At 40.6% G+C, this 17,635-nt stretch overlaps 1 protein-coding gene across 1 annotated transcript in view; it reads left to right on the top strand.

Annotated features, from left to right (window-relative positions):
• Kctd16 (potassium channel tetramerization domain containing 16) overlaps positions 1–16,539 on the top strand; it is a 265,016-nt gene extending 248,477 nt beyond the window's left edge. Inside the window, exon 2 of the mRNA XM_052155765.1 lies at positions 16,088–16,539. Coding sequence (XP_052011725.1) covers positions 16,088–16,539 — 452 coding nt within the window. The remainder of the gene's footprint in view (positions 1–16,087) is intronic.
• Positions 16,540–17,635: the final 1,096 nt, after the last annotated feature.

The following is a 17,635-nucleotide window of genomic DNA, read 5'->3' as shown; positions in this document are numbered from 1 at the left end:
GTATGTGGTGTGTGTATGTGTGTATGTATGAATGTGTGCGGTATGTGCTGTGTGGCGTGTGTGGGTGTGTGGGTGTGTTTATGTAAGTGTGTACACATGTGCATGTGTTAGAGAAAGACTTGTAAAGAGAGACACAGAAAGAATTGTAGGAGAGGAGAAAACAGGAGGAGGGAAGGAGAAGAGAGTGAGAAAAAAACCCACGTTTCTTAGATCCTAAAGGGACTTACTTGATTGTTGGCTTGTTAATTCTGCTTCAGGGCCATGGCTGTAATAGACATCTGTTAGAGATGCTGTTCCTGGAATAAAAACTTTATGTACATACCAAGGAAGTGAAATAAAGCTGAACACTCTGAAAGGCTGTATGTTTTCCTAGTGTTTGCCTCCTGTTCCTAAGATCTCATCAGGGTGCAGGGCTCTCTTCCTGCATTTCAATACGTTTGCAGTGATTTTTTTCTGCGCTGTTGTAGGGAACACATAGGCAGGTATTGAGATGCGACAGGATGATGGAAATGAGAAAGTGAAGAAGGCTCACAGGAAGGCAGCAATTATCCAGAATGCATATTTATCATCGTCTGCTGTTGTTTACAAACAATGTAATGACTCCTGATTGTAGAACTAAACTCCAGGCTCTGGTTTGTGAAGTCAGTCAAACAACCCCAGCAGGTGCTGATCGGTAGCAGGACAAAACAGGCAAGCACTCTATAAGAAGGAACTGGAGACAGTTGAATGTCTTCTGTTAAAAGAGATCTTGGAGCCTGGATTTGGAGCTTAATGGTACAGCATTTGCCTAGCACAAGAAGGACCTAGATTCCATTCCCGGAAACACAAAATGAATATATAATCACAGTGGCCAGTCCAGAAGCCTCAGTTTCCTCATATGTAAAATGAAAAGAAGACATCTATTTTAATGGTTCCTGTTCACAATATTCATTCCTAGAAACCATGCCCTTATCCTAACTGGGAATCTGTCATGGCTTTCTGTTTGGCCTTGCAGCTTCCGTTCTTGCTTGCCTATAATCCGTCTTCCAGTTACGACCCAGAGGAGGCTTACAATAACCAAAGCTGAGTCATGCAATTCCCCTGGCAAGACCATCCTCCTTCTGCCCTGGTTTAAAACATGCCCACTGACACGGCATGTCACGCCACGTGTCACGTGGTTTAAAACATGCCAGCTGCTGAGGCCTGTATGATTTCACTCACATCTTCCGCTTTGACCTCACCCTCTACCACCTCCTCTTTTGAACACTGCAAAACATTCAGGCCATCCTTCTTTTCCTTTGTGCATTTACCTCTGCTCTTCCCTTGGGTTTTCACAGGATCTAGATTGCTTACTTTGGTCATTTGATCTCGTTTCTACTGCCACTCTCTCAGGAGATAAAATCTGACTACCAAGATCATTGACTGACTACACTGCATCACTACAACTTATTGCAGTTCATTACCTATTTTCTCTACAGCTCTCAATACTACCTGAAATTTGTTATTTTTATACTGGACCATGAATACCCCCATGGTCAAGTATAAAAATAACAAATGTACATGTACCTCTGTAGCCAATAAAATATCTGAAAGAAATCAACCAATATGAGTTGAGCAAATTAATGAGAGAAAGGACAATGAGTAGAAAGGTCTCTATAATCTATTGAAAGCTATACAAATGATTTTATCTCCTGATAAGTAGGGCGCCCTCTAAAATATCTGTTAAAGTCAAATGACTATGTTGCAGCCAGGATTCTTTACATTTTTAGCAGCTTAAAATTTATGATCTAATGAAAGACAGGATTAACCTAAGGGTAGTATTAAATATGTTTACATAATCCCTCACACATATACTGCATTTAATTTTCCGAGGTATGTTTTGAACCATATTGTGTTATCACAAAGATGGACAGTGGACACCACAGAAAAGGATCCTTAGGAGTTCCAGGAGAAGCATCAGAAGAGACACCTTGAATGCTTGTTTACAGAGTCCTGTAACGGTATTTTTATCCAGGGAATGTTTTACCATTCCCAAAATTTGCAGATTGAGCTGATTATGTTCTTGTCCCACCATCCCTGAACCTCTTCTTCCTCCAGGGTTCAAGCTTCAGAGAGCAAGAATAGCAGGGTGAAGGAACTGCTGGGAGCATCCCGTGTGCCTCCCTCCTCCCATCCATGTCTGTAACTTATGCCTTCTCAGCAGCTCTGGAAGCAGGCAGCTGCTCTCCATGTTCAGAGCCAGGAGCTGCTGCTGTCATTTTCTCTCACCTAGGTCATTTTAGGAGCCTCTTATCTCGTCTGCGACTTCTATGTCCTTTCTTAGAGGTGTCTGTACTTCTCTTGTTCGAAACATTCATAATCTGATTACTGTTTAATGGTCCTCTAGTCCTCCCTAAGAAGATTGTACGGGCTGTAATGTAGCTCTACCTGCCTCTCACCTTTTGCCACACCATCTTCACTCACCAGTCACTTGTGGGCTCTGCCAAGATCTCCAAAGGTTGTGTCTCCTCACACCTCCACTACACAACCCTATTTTCAGCATCTCACAAAACACTGTTTGATCTTTTCTCCTTACCTTTTTTTTTTTTTTTTAACTCTTTGACCCTATCTACATCCAAATGTTACTTCCTTTCAGAAGATAACTGGAAACTCCCCTGTTCCTTAAAGACACATCAATGCCAGTTCTTTGGTACTATAGGCTTCAGAGTTTCATTTTATTTTCTTAGAATTCTACTTTGGACGGTATCGCATGTTTTAGTTTCTTCTTGGAAACTGACTGCCTCTATTAGCTATGTGTGATTATGCACAGTACCTTCTAGGCAAGAGAGTCTGGAAGCTCAGTCGTCCCCACCCCATGGTAGGTGACACTCTTCTGGAAAGGTAAAGAACCTTTTAGATTTGTGGGTCTACCTTGGAGAAATAAGGTAGTAGGTTTGGGGACTTGGTTAGAAGATTATATCCAGAAGATAAGGGTCTCTGCCTCCTGGTACAGTGCTGAGATGTGTACAAACTGCCTGAGCCTTCTACTGTCATAGACAGCAGGTGGTTTTGTCATGATGAATATTGCTGTGCCTTTTCTGCCTTGAAACCGTGAGCTGAAATAAATTCTTCCCCTAAGCTGTTGGGACCAGGGGTTTGTCCCAGGTCTGAGAAAAAAAATTAGCCACATTTCTTTCTCTGCTTTTGTCTTTTATTGGTATTGCCTTATTTGTTGCAGTGCTGTCTCTTATTTGTCTTCCCAGTCTTCACTCTGGCACCAGTATGCACATACAGGAGGAGCTCCACAAGAGTACATCACTGTCCTCACCTCCAAGTGCTCTCTCCTGCTGCCTCTTAACTTGCAGTGATGTTCTTTCAACAGTCTCATGAGTATTGAGCTGGCAAACACATTCTGCCATGCCCGACAATGGGTTTTTAGTTTCTGGATTTTCACTGCCCCTTTTCTTTTTCTCTTTCTTTCTCTCTTTCTTTCTCTCTCTCCTTTCTCTTTCTTTCTTTTTTCTTTCTATCTTTCTTTCTCTCTCTTTCTTTCTTTCTCTCTTTCTTTTTTGTATAGAATAGAGATTATTCAGGGCATGGGGAGGGAAGTTATGAGGGTAGGAGAGAGAGAGAGAGAGAGAGAGAGACCAGTGGGGAGAGAGGGTGGAAGGGAAAGCAAGAGCAAAAGAAAGCAAGAGAGCAGGAGCCACTGTCCCTTCTCTGGTATACACTGTTCTCTTTCTCTTTGTATCAGGCTTGGATCCTCCTCTCTTAGGGCCATGGTTATCAATGTGTCTAAACTGCATGAATCAATAGCTAAAAATTCAGCAGTCTGATCAAAAGTTTGCCTGATTCTAGAGATTTAAAAACTATTTATTTTTTGTTTATGTATATGTGTTTTTGTGAGTATATCCCATGTGGGTGAAGATGCCATTCGAGGCCAGGGGAATGTTTTCCCAGGGCTAGAGTGCCAGGCATTTCTGAGGATTCTGTTGGGAGTGCTGGAGCCCAAACCCATTTATTTTTGGAGAAGCAGAAAACACTCTTAATTGCTACAACATCTCTTTAGTCCCAAATTTGAAGTTTTAAACTAAAACTAACCCTCCTTTTTCGATAATTCTTGTTACTTCACCAAGATGCTATGAGAAAGAAAATAAATTTCCTGACTGAGTGGAAGGGCATAGGATGAAAAAAGTCCAGTTCCAAGAACAACCTTCTCTTTAGAATTCTTGTTTTTATTCTCTTTTTAATCTTTCCCATTAATTTCTTGGATATTAGAGTCTATTAGTAAGGGTTTAATCACCAATGCAAAGAAAGTAAGCATTTAATAAATAGACAGCAGAATGAGAAGGAACTCAGATGCCCATCAATCTACTCATTGCAGAACAAAATTTATGGATACCAAATAAAGTAGAAAAAACTCAAATAACTCTCAAACACTTCTGTGATTATAGCTTGTCAGCTTGTTTATTTTATGTCCTCACCAGTCTAGAAATTAAAGTGCTGATTACTTTAGCCATGTTTCTTTGCTGTATTTGATCACAGGTCATATCTGTCAAATTACATGAAAGACTATTTTAAGTGAACTAAGCACGGGAATAATCGTAGGTTACATTTCTTGAATCATAGGTAAATGGGCAATCTTATAACTTCACAGTTTGTGCAGTTGTGAGATAAGTTGTGAAAAGCAAAAGACAGCCAAGTATCTTTTTTTTTTATTTGAAAATTTGTTTTATTATTAGATATAATTTTTTATTTACATTTCAAATGATTTCCCCCTTTCTAGTCCCCCACTCCCCTAAAGTCCCATAAGTCCCCTTCTCTCCCCCTGTCCTCCCACCCACCCCTTCCCACTTCCCCGTTCTGGTTTTGCCGAATACTGCTTCACTGAGTCTTTCCAGAACAAGGGGCCATAATTAGGGTTTCATTGCTGTAAGGAGACACCATGACCAAGGTAACTCTTATCAAGGAAAACATTTACTTGGGGCTGACTTATACTGTCAGAGGTTTAGCACATTATCATCATGGCAGTATGCAGGCAGACATGGAGAAAGAGAAGGAACTGAGTTTTTACATCTTGATCAGCATGCAACAAGGAAGGAACTGTCTTCCAACTGGGAAGAGCTTGAGCATAAGAGCTCTCAAACTCTGTTCCCACAGTGACACACCTCCTCTAACAAGGCCACACCCACTCCAACAAGGTCACATCTCCTATTCTATTCCTTGTCAGCCAAGCATTCATACATATGAGTCTATGGGGCCAAATCTATTCAAACCACACTAGGTCTGCTGCAGATCTCAAGGGAGCCTTCATGAGGAGTCTACATAAGACAGCACATGGCATGTAGTAAACATTCCATTCAAAGCTCTCTCTTATTGTGACAGAATGTCCTTATAGATTGTGCCTGTAGAGAAACTGGTGCTTAGCTCTGCTTTTAGCCCATTTTGAAATTCTAATTAAATGAATAGTAATTAATTACCATCCAATTAGCAAAGACACAGGTTAAGGCAGAGCTGCTAAATTCTACAAGGCTTTCTCTTCTGTTATCATCAGAAGGCAGCCTGGTAAAAATGAGGTGTTCTTCCCACTTGGTGAAAAGTCAAAGTTTTCCTTGCCTGTATTCACTGGGCTTCTTTTAAATTTATTATCAGTGGGGAATGAAGTCTGCTGGATAGGTTCCTGTCAAAAAGGCAGCATTTCACTAGAGCAGCAAAATGGGGTGAAGAAATAGGCAGGGGTCTTGAAGTTAAAACAACCAAAACTAGTTCTAGACTTGTCTCTTAGTGGCTTTGTGAGCCATGGACCAAATTAATCAAGCTTTCTCAAATCTGAGAAACACACACACACACACACACACACACACACATATATATATATATATATATATAAAATATGTTTGCATATATTATGCATATACTTACATAGATGTCCTTATATAAATGTGTATATTAATATATTGTATATATGCATGTATTATATCCATATATGTGTATATAATATACATATTAGTATACACATTTATTTCAGAAAATGAGAAAATGTTGTTCTCAGGGCACATTGAGTAGCACCTAGAGAGTCAGTTGTCTTGACTGAGAAGGAATTTTCCAGGCAAAGGTTTTGTTTAGGTCCAGCTGCGCCTTAGCTAGCAGTGCAGAGGGTTCATTTGATAAGAAGCTAGGCAAACCAAATGCTAAGTGGAAAACTTTCTTCAGTGTGTCTAAATAAAACAAAAATGTTTGCACATGACCTAGCACCACAATGGACATGTGGTAGATGCCAATAGTTTAGTAATTCAGTGAACATTTAAAAAAATAACAGTTATTAGTCATTGCCCATTAATATGTGCTTCTAGGCTCCTGTCTCCATGGAGCCTGAGAATTGTGATAAGCTAATTCACCCTAGATTTCTGAGAACAATTCTCCGTCAAGAATACATACAGTTCATAAGAGGCCATTTGATGCTCTTTATTGGAAAATTCAGACAGAATGGCAGCCTTTTGTTCTCTAAGAACAACTGAGGTAGAAAAGCATCATAGCCCCCTTCTCTCTCCACAGGCTGGAGAATTCAGTGAGACGCTGAAGGATTCAGGGAAGCATGGATCTCAGCATCTCCATAGGCTGTACTGATATATGTCAATAATCATTGAATTGCTTCTCTTCTCTTCTCTTCTCTTCTCTTCTCTTCTCTTCTCTTCTCTTCTCTTCTCTTCTCTTCTCTTCTCTTCTCGTCTCGTCTCTTTTCTTCTCTTCTCTTCTCTTCTCTTCTCTTCTCTTCTCTTCTCTTCTCTTCTCTTCTCTTCTCTTCTCCTCTCCTCACCTATTCCATTCCCTTTCTTCCTCTCTCCTCCCTCCTCTCCATCTTCTCTCCCTTCCCACTTTCTATTTCTCTCCTTCCTTAATTCTTTCCATCAGGCATATGGTCCTACTGCAATATTCCTCCTTATTTCAAATCACTCTGTTGTTTAGAGTTATCTTCACTATAAAGAACAATAGTTTTTCCTAGAAAACATAATTCCTCCTTTTTTTAATTTCAGAGATAGACTATTTGAATGGAAAATCCTCTCCATTTGGATTTATCTACATTTTGTCCCCAGGTCACATCATCCCAGTGGTATCTATGGTACGGTCCAAAACTGGGTTCTATATAAAACTGCCCCAGGTCCCTCTCCACGCTCTGGACAGATTCCTACAGTGCTCTTTAGGTCCCTGTACATCTTACTGGGATGCTGACTCTAAAATATTTCTGTGGTCATCTGAGCTCTCAATCTTCTTGCTGGACGTCTCCTGAGAGCATCTCCTGTTCTCAAGGTTCTCTGATTAATGCTGACTTCCTTCAGAGTGATGAATGACTCATACATGTTTTGTGAAAGTCCTTCTATTTCATCTGGGTTTCTCAGAAGATCCATGGGTTCTCAAGCTCTAACATAGGCTAAATCTTTTTGAAACACGAGACAGAACAGAAGTTTAGGTCTGCATTTGTCCACCAAATGATTGTGCTATTGTTTTATGCCCCATCTTAAGAAGATATTTTGTACTGTTTGGCTGTTTAATATTTATTGAGCAGTATTTTCAAATATTATATCTTTCTTATGTCACAAAGGGCTATTTCATGAACAAATTAAGTACATACTTTAAACACTATTGATTGTGACCAGAGCAACCTCACTAAGAGAGTACATGAAATACAATATGAACTACCCCACACATCAGCAAAAGGACCAATATACTTTATGTTTGAGTTAGTCCTGTAACAATATTTCAAGTGACCTGGAGGAAAGGAGCTTAATTTTCTTACACAAATATAAGCATGAAAGACCCAAGACCATGGAGCCTTTTCAAGTTATTCTATGTTGGTTGTATTTTAGATGTATTGTTGAAGGTATAGTCTCTAGGATGAACATGGGAGACAGTCAACAGTTTAACACTTTCAGCCTGTTGACACAAATATATATTGTAGAATTTATGTGATACACACACACACACACACACACACACACACACACACACACACACATATATATATATATATACAGAGAGAGAGAGAAAGAGAGAGAGACCCACACAGAGAGACTGGATTTAAAAAAAGATTTTTGTTCGAACACTTGCCATTTCTCAAGCTTATAACTTTAGATTGAGTTCTGTTTTACTTTAAGCTGCCCTCTTCTTCATGAAAAGCAAACTAGTATCATTTAATGGCTTATTATGAAAACTAAATTATGGCAAGTGTTGAGCTCAATAACTGCTACATATGGAGTCCTCAATCAATTATTTTTAGATGATGATGATAATAAGTTTCTTTATTATTTATTGATTTGAAGGGATACCTGTGTCCTTGTTCATGACTGCAGTTTTGTTGCAAACAGATGGTGATGTAGATTTAGTTTGTTGCTTTAAAATGTAATTTAGATTTGTTAGGGATAATGAGATAAACAAGGTCCCAACAAGAGGAGAAACAAGTCATTCTCAAGACAGCTTTACAATAGTGCAACAGTAGTTATTTCTCACCTTCTGAGTCATTAGTGATGGGAGTGTGTGTGTCTGTGTGCTCATGCATACACATGCATAAACACACATTCAGATGATAAAATAGATAAAACTAATAGATATTAAGTGTACTAATATGAGTCTGACAGAGCAGTCAAGAATCTTGCTTTAAGCTTCAGAAATTACTAGATTAAGCAAGAAGAGAATTTTCAGGCCTATAAAATTATAAATCTGTCCCTGGGGCCAAATTGAGATTCTGCTAAGTGTTGGGATGCGTCTCTCTATTTCTCAGCTTTTCCTGTCTCCCTTGGCTCCCTGCTCCCTAAATGTCTTCCCCAGCTGGCGTGGCAAGATGGCTATTGGACTCATATTTTCCCAGTTTGGCAACCTCCCACAGAATACAGCATTTATGACCCATATGTTCCAGCAGAACAGTCCCAGAGAGGCCTCAGATCCACCTAGGCTGACTCACACGTGGGGCCTGCATCACCCATGGTGGTCATAATGTTATGGAACTCTATTCACATCAGGACCATGAATCTTCTCTTTGTGAACTAGGTATTGATTAAGCCATTTGCTAGGTCACAGGAGATATGTTCTAGTTCACACACACACACACACACACAAAGCATGAAAAGCATGAAAGCAAATCCCTAGGCTGAATGGAGTCTGGTAGGTAAAAGGTCAGTATGCTCTACCGAACTGTGACTCTGTGAATAGTAATGACTTTGGGGGCTAGAGTTATCAACTATGACCTTAGCTCAAAGAAAACAGGGGGGAAACTAAAATGAAATAAAACAAGGGAGAAGGCAATCAAAGAGCAAACAGTCCCTGAAAGTAGAACGACTGTGTAATCACAAGCTGAGTAAAAGAGCAAGGCCTCGTCGACCAGGACGTCAAAATTCAGGATCACCAGCTTTTCTCAAATTACTGCCTTGCTATGAAATCTAACAGATTCAAAACCTGAGGCAGAACGGTGTGTCTAAACATTATCAAATAGTTAAGTTATGTCAATACAGATCATAGAATGGCTATGAAAGGCAATTTCTGTGGTAGTTCTATAATACTGCAGTGTTCTTTATATTAACGAGTGATTGTACATGATGGCTAAATTGAACGCACATAGTCATCCACAAAATCAAGCACCTTGAACTTGTTATATAGGCCATGATATTTGATCTCCATCAAGCCATCCAGTTTTTATTGTGATTACATCTGATGTCTCCTGATAGTATCTCTTCTAATGACATTCACAACTCAGAGGCCTTTAGTTATTCCTAACAGATTTTCAGTGTCTCTGACACACTTTCTCTTCTCTTCTCTTCTCTTCTCTTCTCTCCTCTCCTCTCCTCTCCTCTCCTCTCCTCTCCTCTCCTCTCCTCTCCTCTCCCCTCCCCTCCCCCATCCCCTTCCCTCCCCTCCCCTCCCTCCCTCCCTCTCTCTCTCTCTCTCTCTCTCTCTCTCTCTCACACACACACACACACACACACACACATACGCATGCACAACACACACACAACACACACACACATAACACACACACACAACCTCTAAACTATACCTTATATATAAACTATCAGTTTTCTGTTGAATTCATTTGTCTAGTATGTAGACATTTACTGAACATCTATTACTATAAACCAACACACCATCACAGCCTGACTTGTGTGCATTAGTGTGGTATATGATGTAGGATTCAGAACGACATTGATACAGCCCACAGCCTCATGTGGAAAACAGCTATTAAATTGATACCTGGAAGAATACACATATACATCATGCATGTATACACATACAAACACACACACACACACACACACATACACACACGTGTGCTGGCACACACACAAAGGGAGACCATGAGGAACAGAGAAACAGAAAGAATGACAAGCTTCTACACATATGATATTATATGAAAGCCAGGCACTAGGGATTAAGATGAGCGTAACTTGTGCTAGGGAATTAGATAGGAGAATTCATGCTGTGGAAGCTCTCTTTCAGTGGAGCTTGTGATGACATGATATGAGCTAAGCAGGTATAGAATAGAAGAGAGTGTATTGCTGGCAAAGGGAGAACAAATGGAAAACCCAAATTTAAAAAGGGGGGCAGAGGGCACCAGCTGAAGTGAGACTACAGCTTTCTTCTATTGCCATGTCCTAACTCTTCTGCAGATTAGATGGTAGCTGGGCAACAGGGGTCTCTCATCCATATTTTATTCCTCAGAGCATCTCTGTGCTGGCTCTGAAGGCACTCTCTCTGTTCCAAAGGTACCTTTCTGTGCTACGCTCTGTGATGCCAGGACAGGGATCCAGGATTGCCACACTAACTAAACAATCATCCAAGGACAATCTTCATTTACCCAGCTGTCCTCTGTGAGATTTTGTCAGTAAGGGATGCTGAAGGAAAGCTGACTGGAGACATGCAGCTGGGTAGGACCCCTGGCTTGTTTCGAGCTGTATCTGCTTTGCTTTGCCCTTGAGCCATTGGCTCTAATACTTGTCGCTCCTTCATGACCCTCAGAGGTCACGTGTCCCTGTTAGGTCCTCAGTCAGGTCCTCTGCCAGGCCTCCACCAGCAGTGCACCAGCCTAAGATTTTAGGCCTTATATTTGCATACTCTCTATATGTCTTTGCAGATAGAAGGGCAGTAGCTGTGACCCCCCAATCCTTCTCACCATCTTGTCAAGTGTCACTTTTATCCTGCCACTCTGTCTGGTCACCTATTATTGACTTCTCCTTGTTAAGAGTGTTTTTACTGGTGGAGTGTCTAGTCTTCTGTCTGATGTGTGGATGGCTTCATTATCTTGTCTTGCTCATATATACCATCTGTTAAATAGACATCCCAGCTGGGCCTACATAACACTAAATGCCCTTGAGTGGAAAGGCCGACCAGGAGCAAGAAATGATGATTATCAAGCTTAAGGACCCTTTTTGCCTAGAAGCTCGCACAATCTGACTATTCCTAATCTCTATTACTTAATACATTTTCAAAGGTTAGAGGGGTTAGGAAAAAACATCAACCTGTTCATTATTGACTTTTCAACTGTGAAACCAGAGTGTCTTTTAGCAGCCTTGATAAATTAAATCTGGCCACCTCTCGCCCAGACTGGCAGGCTCCTACATCATTGATGGAAGAGTCGTGGACCACCAGCTCTCCAGGCTGCCCCTGTAATGTACTGTGTTGTACTCACAGCCATTAGCAGGTGGAGAGTCTGAAGGGTGGGTAGATTACAGAGATGCCGCCGTTAAAAATGCATAAGCACTTTGTGAGTTTGCTAAGTCATGCCTCACTCAGCTGGCCTTAAATTTTTCATGGAGGAGGCATATTTTGTAGTCTTTCCCCTCTTGCTTCTTACCAGTAAGAACCACTCCACTGAGGGCAACGTGAAAGCCGGGACACCTCAGTGATTGGTTCTTGATATTGCCAAGATGTAAAATGCTCAAATATTTGGATGTAGACATTGGGAAAACTGATTTTTGTACATTCCCTGTATTTAATTTAAAATACAAATGTCTTCCTGTCCTGCTTTTATATAGTTCAAGTACAATTTTATACTAGAGCACTCACCTACTTGTTAACTTTTAAGCCTTGCATTGCAACACTCCTTTCCAGAGCTATCTCTGGTCACATGCTATCTGCCAGATGCTCTGTGTGCTTACGGTTATTCTCCATTCCAATGCCAAGGGAGCATTACCAGATGCTCAATAAACATTCTTCTCCTGTGTCCAGCTATACCTGGAGTGTTTGTCCTAATGAAATACTTGAGCAATCAGTAAATATTGATTGTACAGTACGTGTTAGAGGAATCATCATCTTATCAGTCAAATTTCTAGTTGGAGTGTTTATGCAGATTGGGGTCTGGCTTTCACTACAGTCAAAATATATAAATGAATGGAGTATTTTGTGCTACAGACTGAGACATCTTTTACGTCTCTGATTTCATTTAATTTTCTTCAAACATCTGTCGAACAGAACCATTAGTTTATTTATTTTTCAGATGACTCTCAGAGGTCTCAAATAAATTATAAATAAAACCCATAGCTGTCAAATTGTGGTGCCTGATGCTGGGGCCTAAGATCTTTTCTGCTAAGTTTTCAACTTGAAATATCTAAATGTACATTTGAGGCACATTCGTTCATTCATTAGACATTTATCAAAGTCTCCTTATGTGCCAGATATCAAAGTTGTCGTAGAAGTCCTCATATTCAGAAATATCTTACTTAAAAAACAAAGTGGTATTATCGACTGCTAGGTCCAACAACTAGTTAATAAACCTCTATAAGGTAATGAATATTTTTCTTTTTAATATTATTAAGTTAGACTTCTCTTTGAATGGAGTTATTTTCTTTCCACATCTGTCCAATCAATTGGTGTCCCATTTCTTGCTCAATAAAAATACTCTAACCAGTGTTGAAACCTCACAAATTAGAAGTGAACATGTTTAGTTTGAAGCACTGGAGTATTGGGGATAGATAGGAAGATCCTAGAATACATTTACCTTACAGAACTGACCTTTGATAGATCTTTAAAGACTCATTAATGTTGGTGAGCATGCCTCAGAAGGGGTGCCCTGGCAAAGGGTCCCATGCTAGCAGCCCTGTCTATCCTAATTTTGTACCCCTGTTTCACTTAAGATCTTGGGGAGAAGGTAGTTAGGCAGGGTGCATCCAAGAAGAAGACAATAAACTTCTGTGCTTAATTTTCAAATTCTGTATTGGCTCTCTCTGAGCTGCATCAATCCCACCTTCTTCCTGGATTTTGAAATAACATATAGACTTCAGTAGCTATTTTATGAATTATCTTACTCAAATCCTAAAATATTCAAATATTCTTGTGAAATATTGAGATGTATAGTAGTGTGACAAGATGCACTAAAATTAATTTGTCTAATTTTCTTTTAAGAGTGATAGTGGCCAGAACAAATGGGAGGCAGTACTGCCATTTTCCTGGAGGCCAGAGAATCCCAGATGGTGCTTAAATACATCGTCTTTCCAGCAGCTTTGGGAGGCAAGCTGCAGTGGTGCCAGGTCCCTGGCTTCCTCTGTAGTGCAAGGTTGCACATGAGGACCCTGGGATCCATTAGATATAGGTCTGGGTGATGTTAAAAGGTTTTTAAGAAGACTCGAGCTTCCTTTGGAGTCTGGTGTCTGGAGGGACTTCTTTGGGGAAGAGAATTCCTGGGCAAGAACATACAATTTTATTGTCTAATCGGTCTTATGGCAAAGTAGTTTGTCACCTTTTCTCCTTTTTTATTAAATATTTTCTTTATTTACATTTCAAATGTTATCCCCTTTCTTGGTTTCCCCTCCAAAAACCCGCTATCCCATCCTCCCTCCCCCTGCTCACTAACCTACCCACTCCCTCTTCCCTGTCCTGGCATTTCCTTAAACTGGGACATCTAGCCTTCTTAGGACCAAGGGCTCCTCCTCCCTTTGTGTCCAACAAGGCCATCCTCTGCTACATGTGCAACTGGAGCCATGGGTCCCTCCATGTGTACTCTTTAGATAAGTATGTTACAGAAAAATATGTGTGCACACCCACCACCCTTTCTGCATTTCCCTTTCCTATCTTTCTTCTTTTTCTCAATATTAAATTTAACTTCTAAACATTCTCCAGTGGACCAAATTGCATGAACTCTGATCTGATGTACTTACTTTTATGTAGTCCAGTTTATGGTAACCACCCTGCTTTGAATCCTATTAGCACAAGAATGACCCTGATTTCTCAGGTCAGAATCAGCTGAGGCAGATTCTGCTAACTAGAGGAGACAGATCCTCCCTACAATTTCCCCTGGCAGATTGAAAGCCTTTATCCTTGCAGATAATTCTAGGCATTGGCTGATTCATGTTGAGTAGTTTTTCTGTTGCATAGAAGATGTTTATTTGCAATAACTGAGAATAACTATAACATCGCTGCTATTATGATTCCTTTTGGCTAATTGGATTGTTGATTTAATTTAATGGCTATATAAGTACAATGATTACTCAGCCCTGTGGTAGAAAGTGACTTGAATGAGTGGGGAAGACATAGGTATTCTGGGGTTGTGATTTACAGAATGACAAGTTGCCATGTGTGAATGTCATTTATACATGTAAAATATATAGACATTACAGAAGAAGGCACAGGGTGACTTTTTAAATAGTTTCATTTCTACTTTGACCATATTCGAAATGGCAAAAAACTAGATTTTTTTAAATAATGATGCCTATTCTTTATGAGAATAAGACAAAGTGGAATCAAAAGTGGATGTTTTTAAACATAATATAAAATGTTTCATATTTCTATTATTATAATATCATAAGGGTATTAGCCTTCCTTCATATTTTTAAGGCGTCAGTGAAGTGGGGTAATTGAAATGCCCGGCCTGTAATATATGATCAGGCTGTAATATATGATCAGGGGACCTGGGCTGTTCAGACTAGAAGACTAGGGGCCATAACTTACTTTCTTTTTGCCATGATTGTGGATTTGTCAAAAGGTATGGTACCACCAATTGTGTAACTAAAAAAAAAAAAAAAAAAAAAAAAAAAAAAAAAAAACCTTGCTCTGTTTGTAAATTGCTGAACTTAATTTTAAGAGTCAAGACATAGGGGATAGAGACAGAAGGTCTCTCATTGTCTTAAATAAGAAAGAAAGGGAATGTAATGGATCATATAATTGACAAGACTAGCTTCAGGCATGGTTAGATCTAGGTGTTTGCTGTTGAGTTTCTGTGCTATCTATCCCTTGGGTGATTCATTAGAACTACAAAAATGAACACTTCCCCATGTCTATGTTAGGAAGATGGTGGTTTAGTAGCTGTTGGGAAACAAAAGGGAGTTATGTGAAATAGTTAAGGTACTTAAAAAGAATGGCTGTACCTGTTGGGAGGCAACCATTTTTAGTAGGGATGAGCAGGGACTTCAGGGAGATTCACAGGTGAATAGAGATGTTGAGAATCAAGAATTTTACAGACAGGAAAATTGTTTTAGGAAGCAGTGGTAAGACTTGGGACATCTGTATTCTAAGGCCAGCTGTTGCATGAGCAAACTATTCAAACTATGACATGTTTGCTAAGCAATATGGGTCTTAGCGTTTCCATGTGTAAGTGATAAGTAGTGGAGCTGCTGTGCTCACAGGATGGTGGAAGACCAAAGAGATGCAGGGGCTGTCCAGAACCCTCCTCACTGACCACTGCATTCTGCTTATACAGAGTCTCCTCTGAGACCCTGACTGCTATGAGACAGCGCTTGAGATGAGAGCTTAGTGTTACCCATGCAAAATTGGCAAGCGTTTTCTGAGATTACTATATACCACCCACTCCATTCTGCTTCTCTCATCTAAATCACCCCTAAGACTCCAGTTAATAAGAAATTTATTATCTTGGTCTTACTGCTGATAGAACTGAAGTCGTAAAAATTTGGATCAGTCAGGTGTCTGGGTTGATAAACGGGCTACCTGGGTATTTCTGCCTGGGCCAGTGGCGGTAGGGTAGTCTTACACATGATACCATATTGCACAGTCTGCTCTTAAGTAATGGATGACTTAGCTTCTGCTGTTGGTGTTGTGAATCACCTGTGGTCCCTGACTACTAGCATGTGAGTTCTGCAGATTCATCACTCTGAGTTTCTGACATACCTTTTTTGGGTCTGTGTTTGACTTGCAGGTGAGCCTTCCAGGTGGTCCTCCTCTCATTGTGATTGCTGCTGCAAGGACGGCAAGGGAGACAAAGGGGAGAGTGGCACCTCCTGCAATGACCTCTCTACTTCCAGCTGTGATAGCCAGTCAGAGGCCAGCTCTCCCCAGGAGACAGTGATCTGTGGGCCTGTAACACGCCAGAGCAACATCCAGACTCTGGACCGGCCCATCAAGAAAGGCCCAGTGCAGCTGATCCAACAGTCAGAGATGAGGCGGAAAAGTGACCTGCTCCGGACTCTGACGTCAGGCTCCAGGGAGTCGAACATAAGCAGCAAAAAGAAAGCTGCGAAGGAGAAGCTCTCCATCGAGGAAGAGCTGGAGAAATGCATCCAGGATTTCCTGAAGATAAAAATTCCAGATCGCTTCCCTGAGAGAAAACACCCTTGGCAGTCTGAACTTTTACGGAAGTATCATCTATAGGGGAGAGCTGCGGATAGTCACCACTTGGAAATAAACCTCCCCAAAGGAAGACATATGTTAAAGGAAAAATAACAGCTAACGATCCACATTTGTTAGAACACAATGTCCACTGATGTACTACTGCCTACTTTGCCTAGCTCACCTTAACGAGTAAATCCACAGGGTAGATTTCTTTCTAGATGTGGAACCAGAAACGAGCTCTTAAGTTGTTCTTTTTGTTCTTTGTCTTTTATTTCCTTGGTCCCATGAGCTGCGAATCTTAAGATACAAGGAGAACCAGCTACTAAGTGTGAGTAGCTCACAGGCTTTGGGAGTCATCGATCCCAAACCAGGATTTTTTGTTTTTTTGTTTGTTTTGTTTTGTTTACTCTCATTTTCTGCCTCCTTCCCTTGACCAAGGATGGACAGTTGAAAGAGATATAACCAACCCAGTGGCATATGTTAAGACATTTTCCTTTTCCCTTTCCTTTTGTTTTCGGGGTGAGGGGAGAATGGCAGATTTGTATGATTTTTCACTAAAATCTCTATGTGCCAGGTTCTATTGACTTTGTATGCATGAGCGTTTCTGACACAAGCACAGTATATGTCTGTATATATGCACAAAGAATGCACACGACCCAGAGCCTGGACAGCAGAGGGTGAGAACCTTACTGCCAGCTGCCCCTACAAGAGCACTTCAGACCACAAAGCCTATTTAATAAAACCCTCCTGGGCTGATTTCCTGGCCTCCATTGGCAAAACTTTCTAAAGCCGAATAGGCCCCGGTAATCAACAAATTCTCTCTCTTATTTTGAAATAAATACCCTCAGGCTCCTTTGATTTGTTGTATTATTTCCCTACATTGGGAGCCAGCGAGATGAGCTAGTCTAACCCTGCTTGTGTTTAACAGACAAGCAAACAGTCACATCCACCAACAGCTTTGAGACACCCCCACTCAGCCTTCTCTATTGTTATTAGAATGATCACCATTCTCTAGCTGACTCAGAGTTTTAACTTGCCCCCATTTTATTAACGAGGCCTTCAATATAATCCAGGCAAGTTCTCTGCATCCCTATGGGTTGTGCCGCTACGAACAACACCCACTAATTGAAAATGC

Source organism: Apodemus sylvaticus, chromosome 13 (assembly GCF_947179515.1).
Source record: "Apodemus sylvaticus chromosome 13, mApoSyl1.1, whole genome shotgun sequence".
Classification (NCBI taxonomy): domain Eukaryota; kingdom Metazoa; phylum Chordata; class Mammalia; order Rodentia; family Muridae; genus Apodemus; species Apodemus sylvaticus.
Note: the sequence above shows the minus strand (reverse complement) of the source record. Positions and strands in the feature narration are given on the sequence as shown.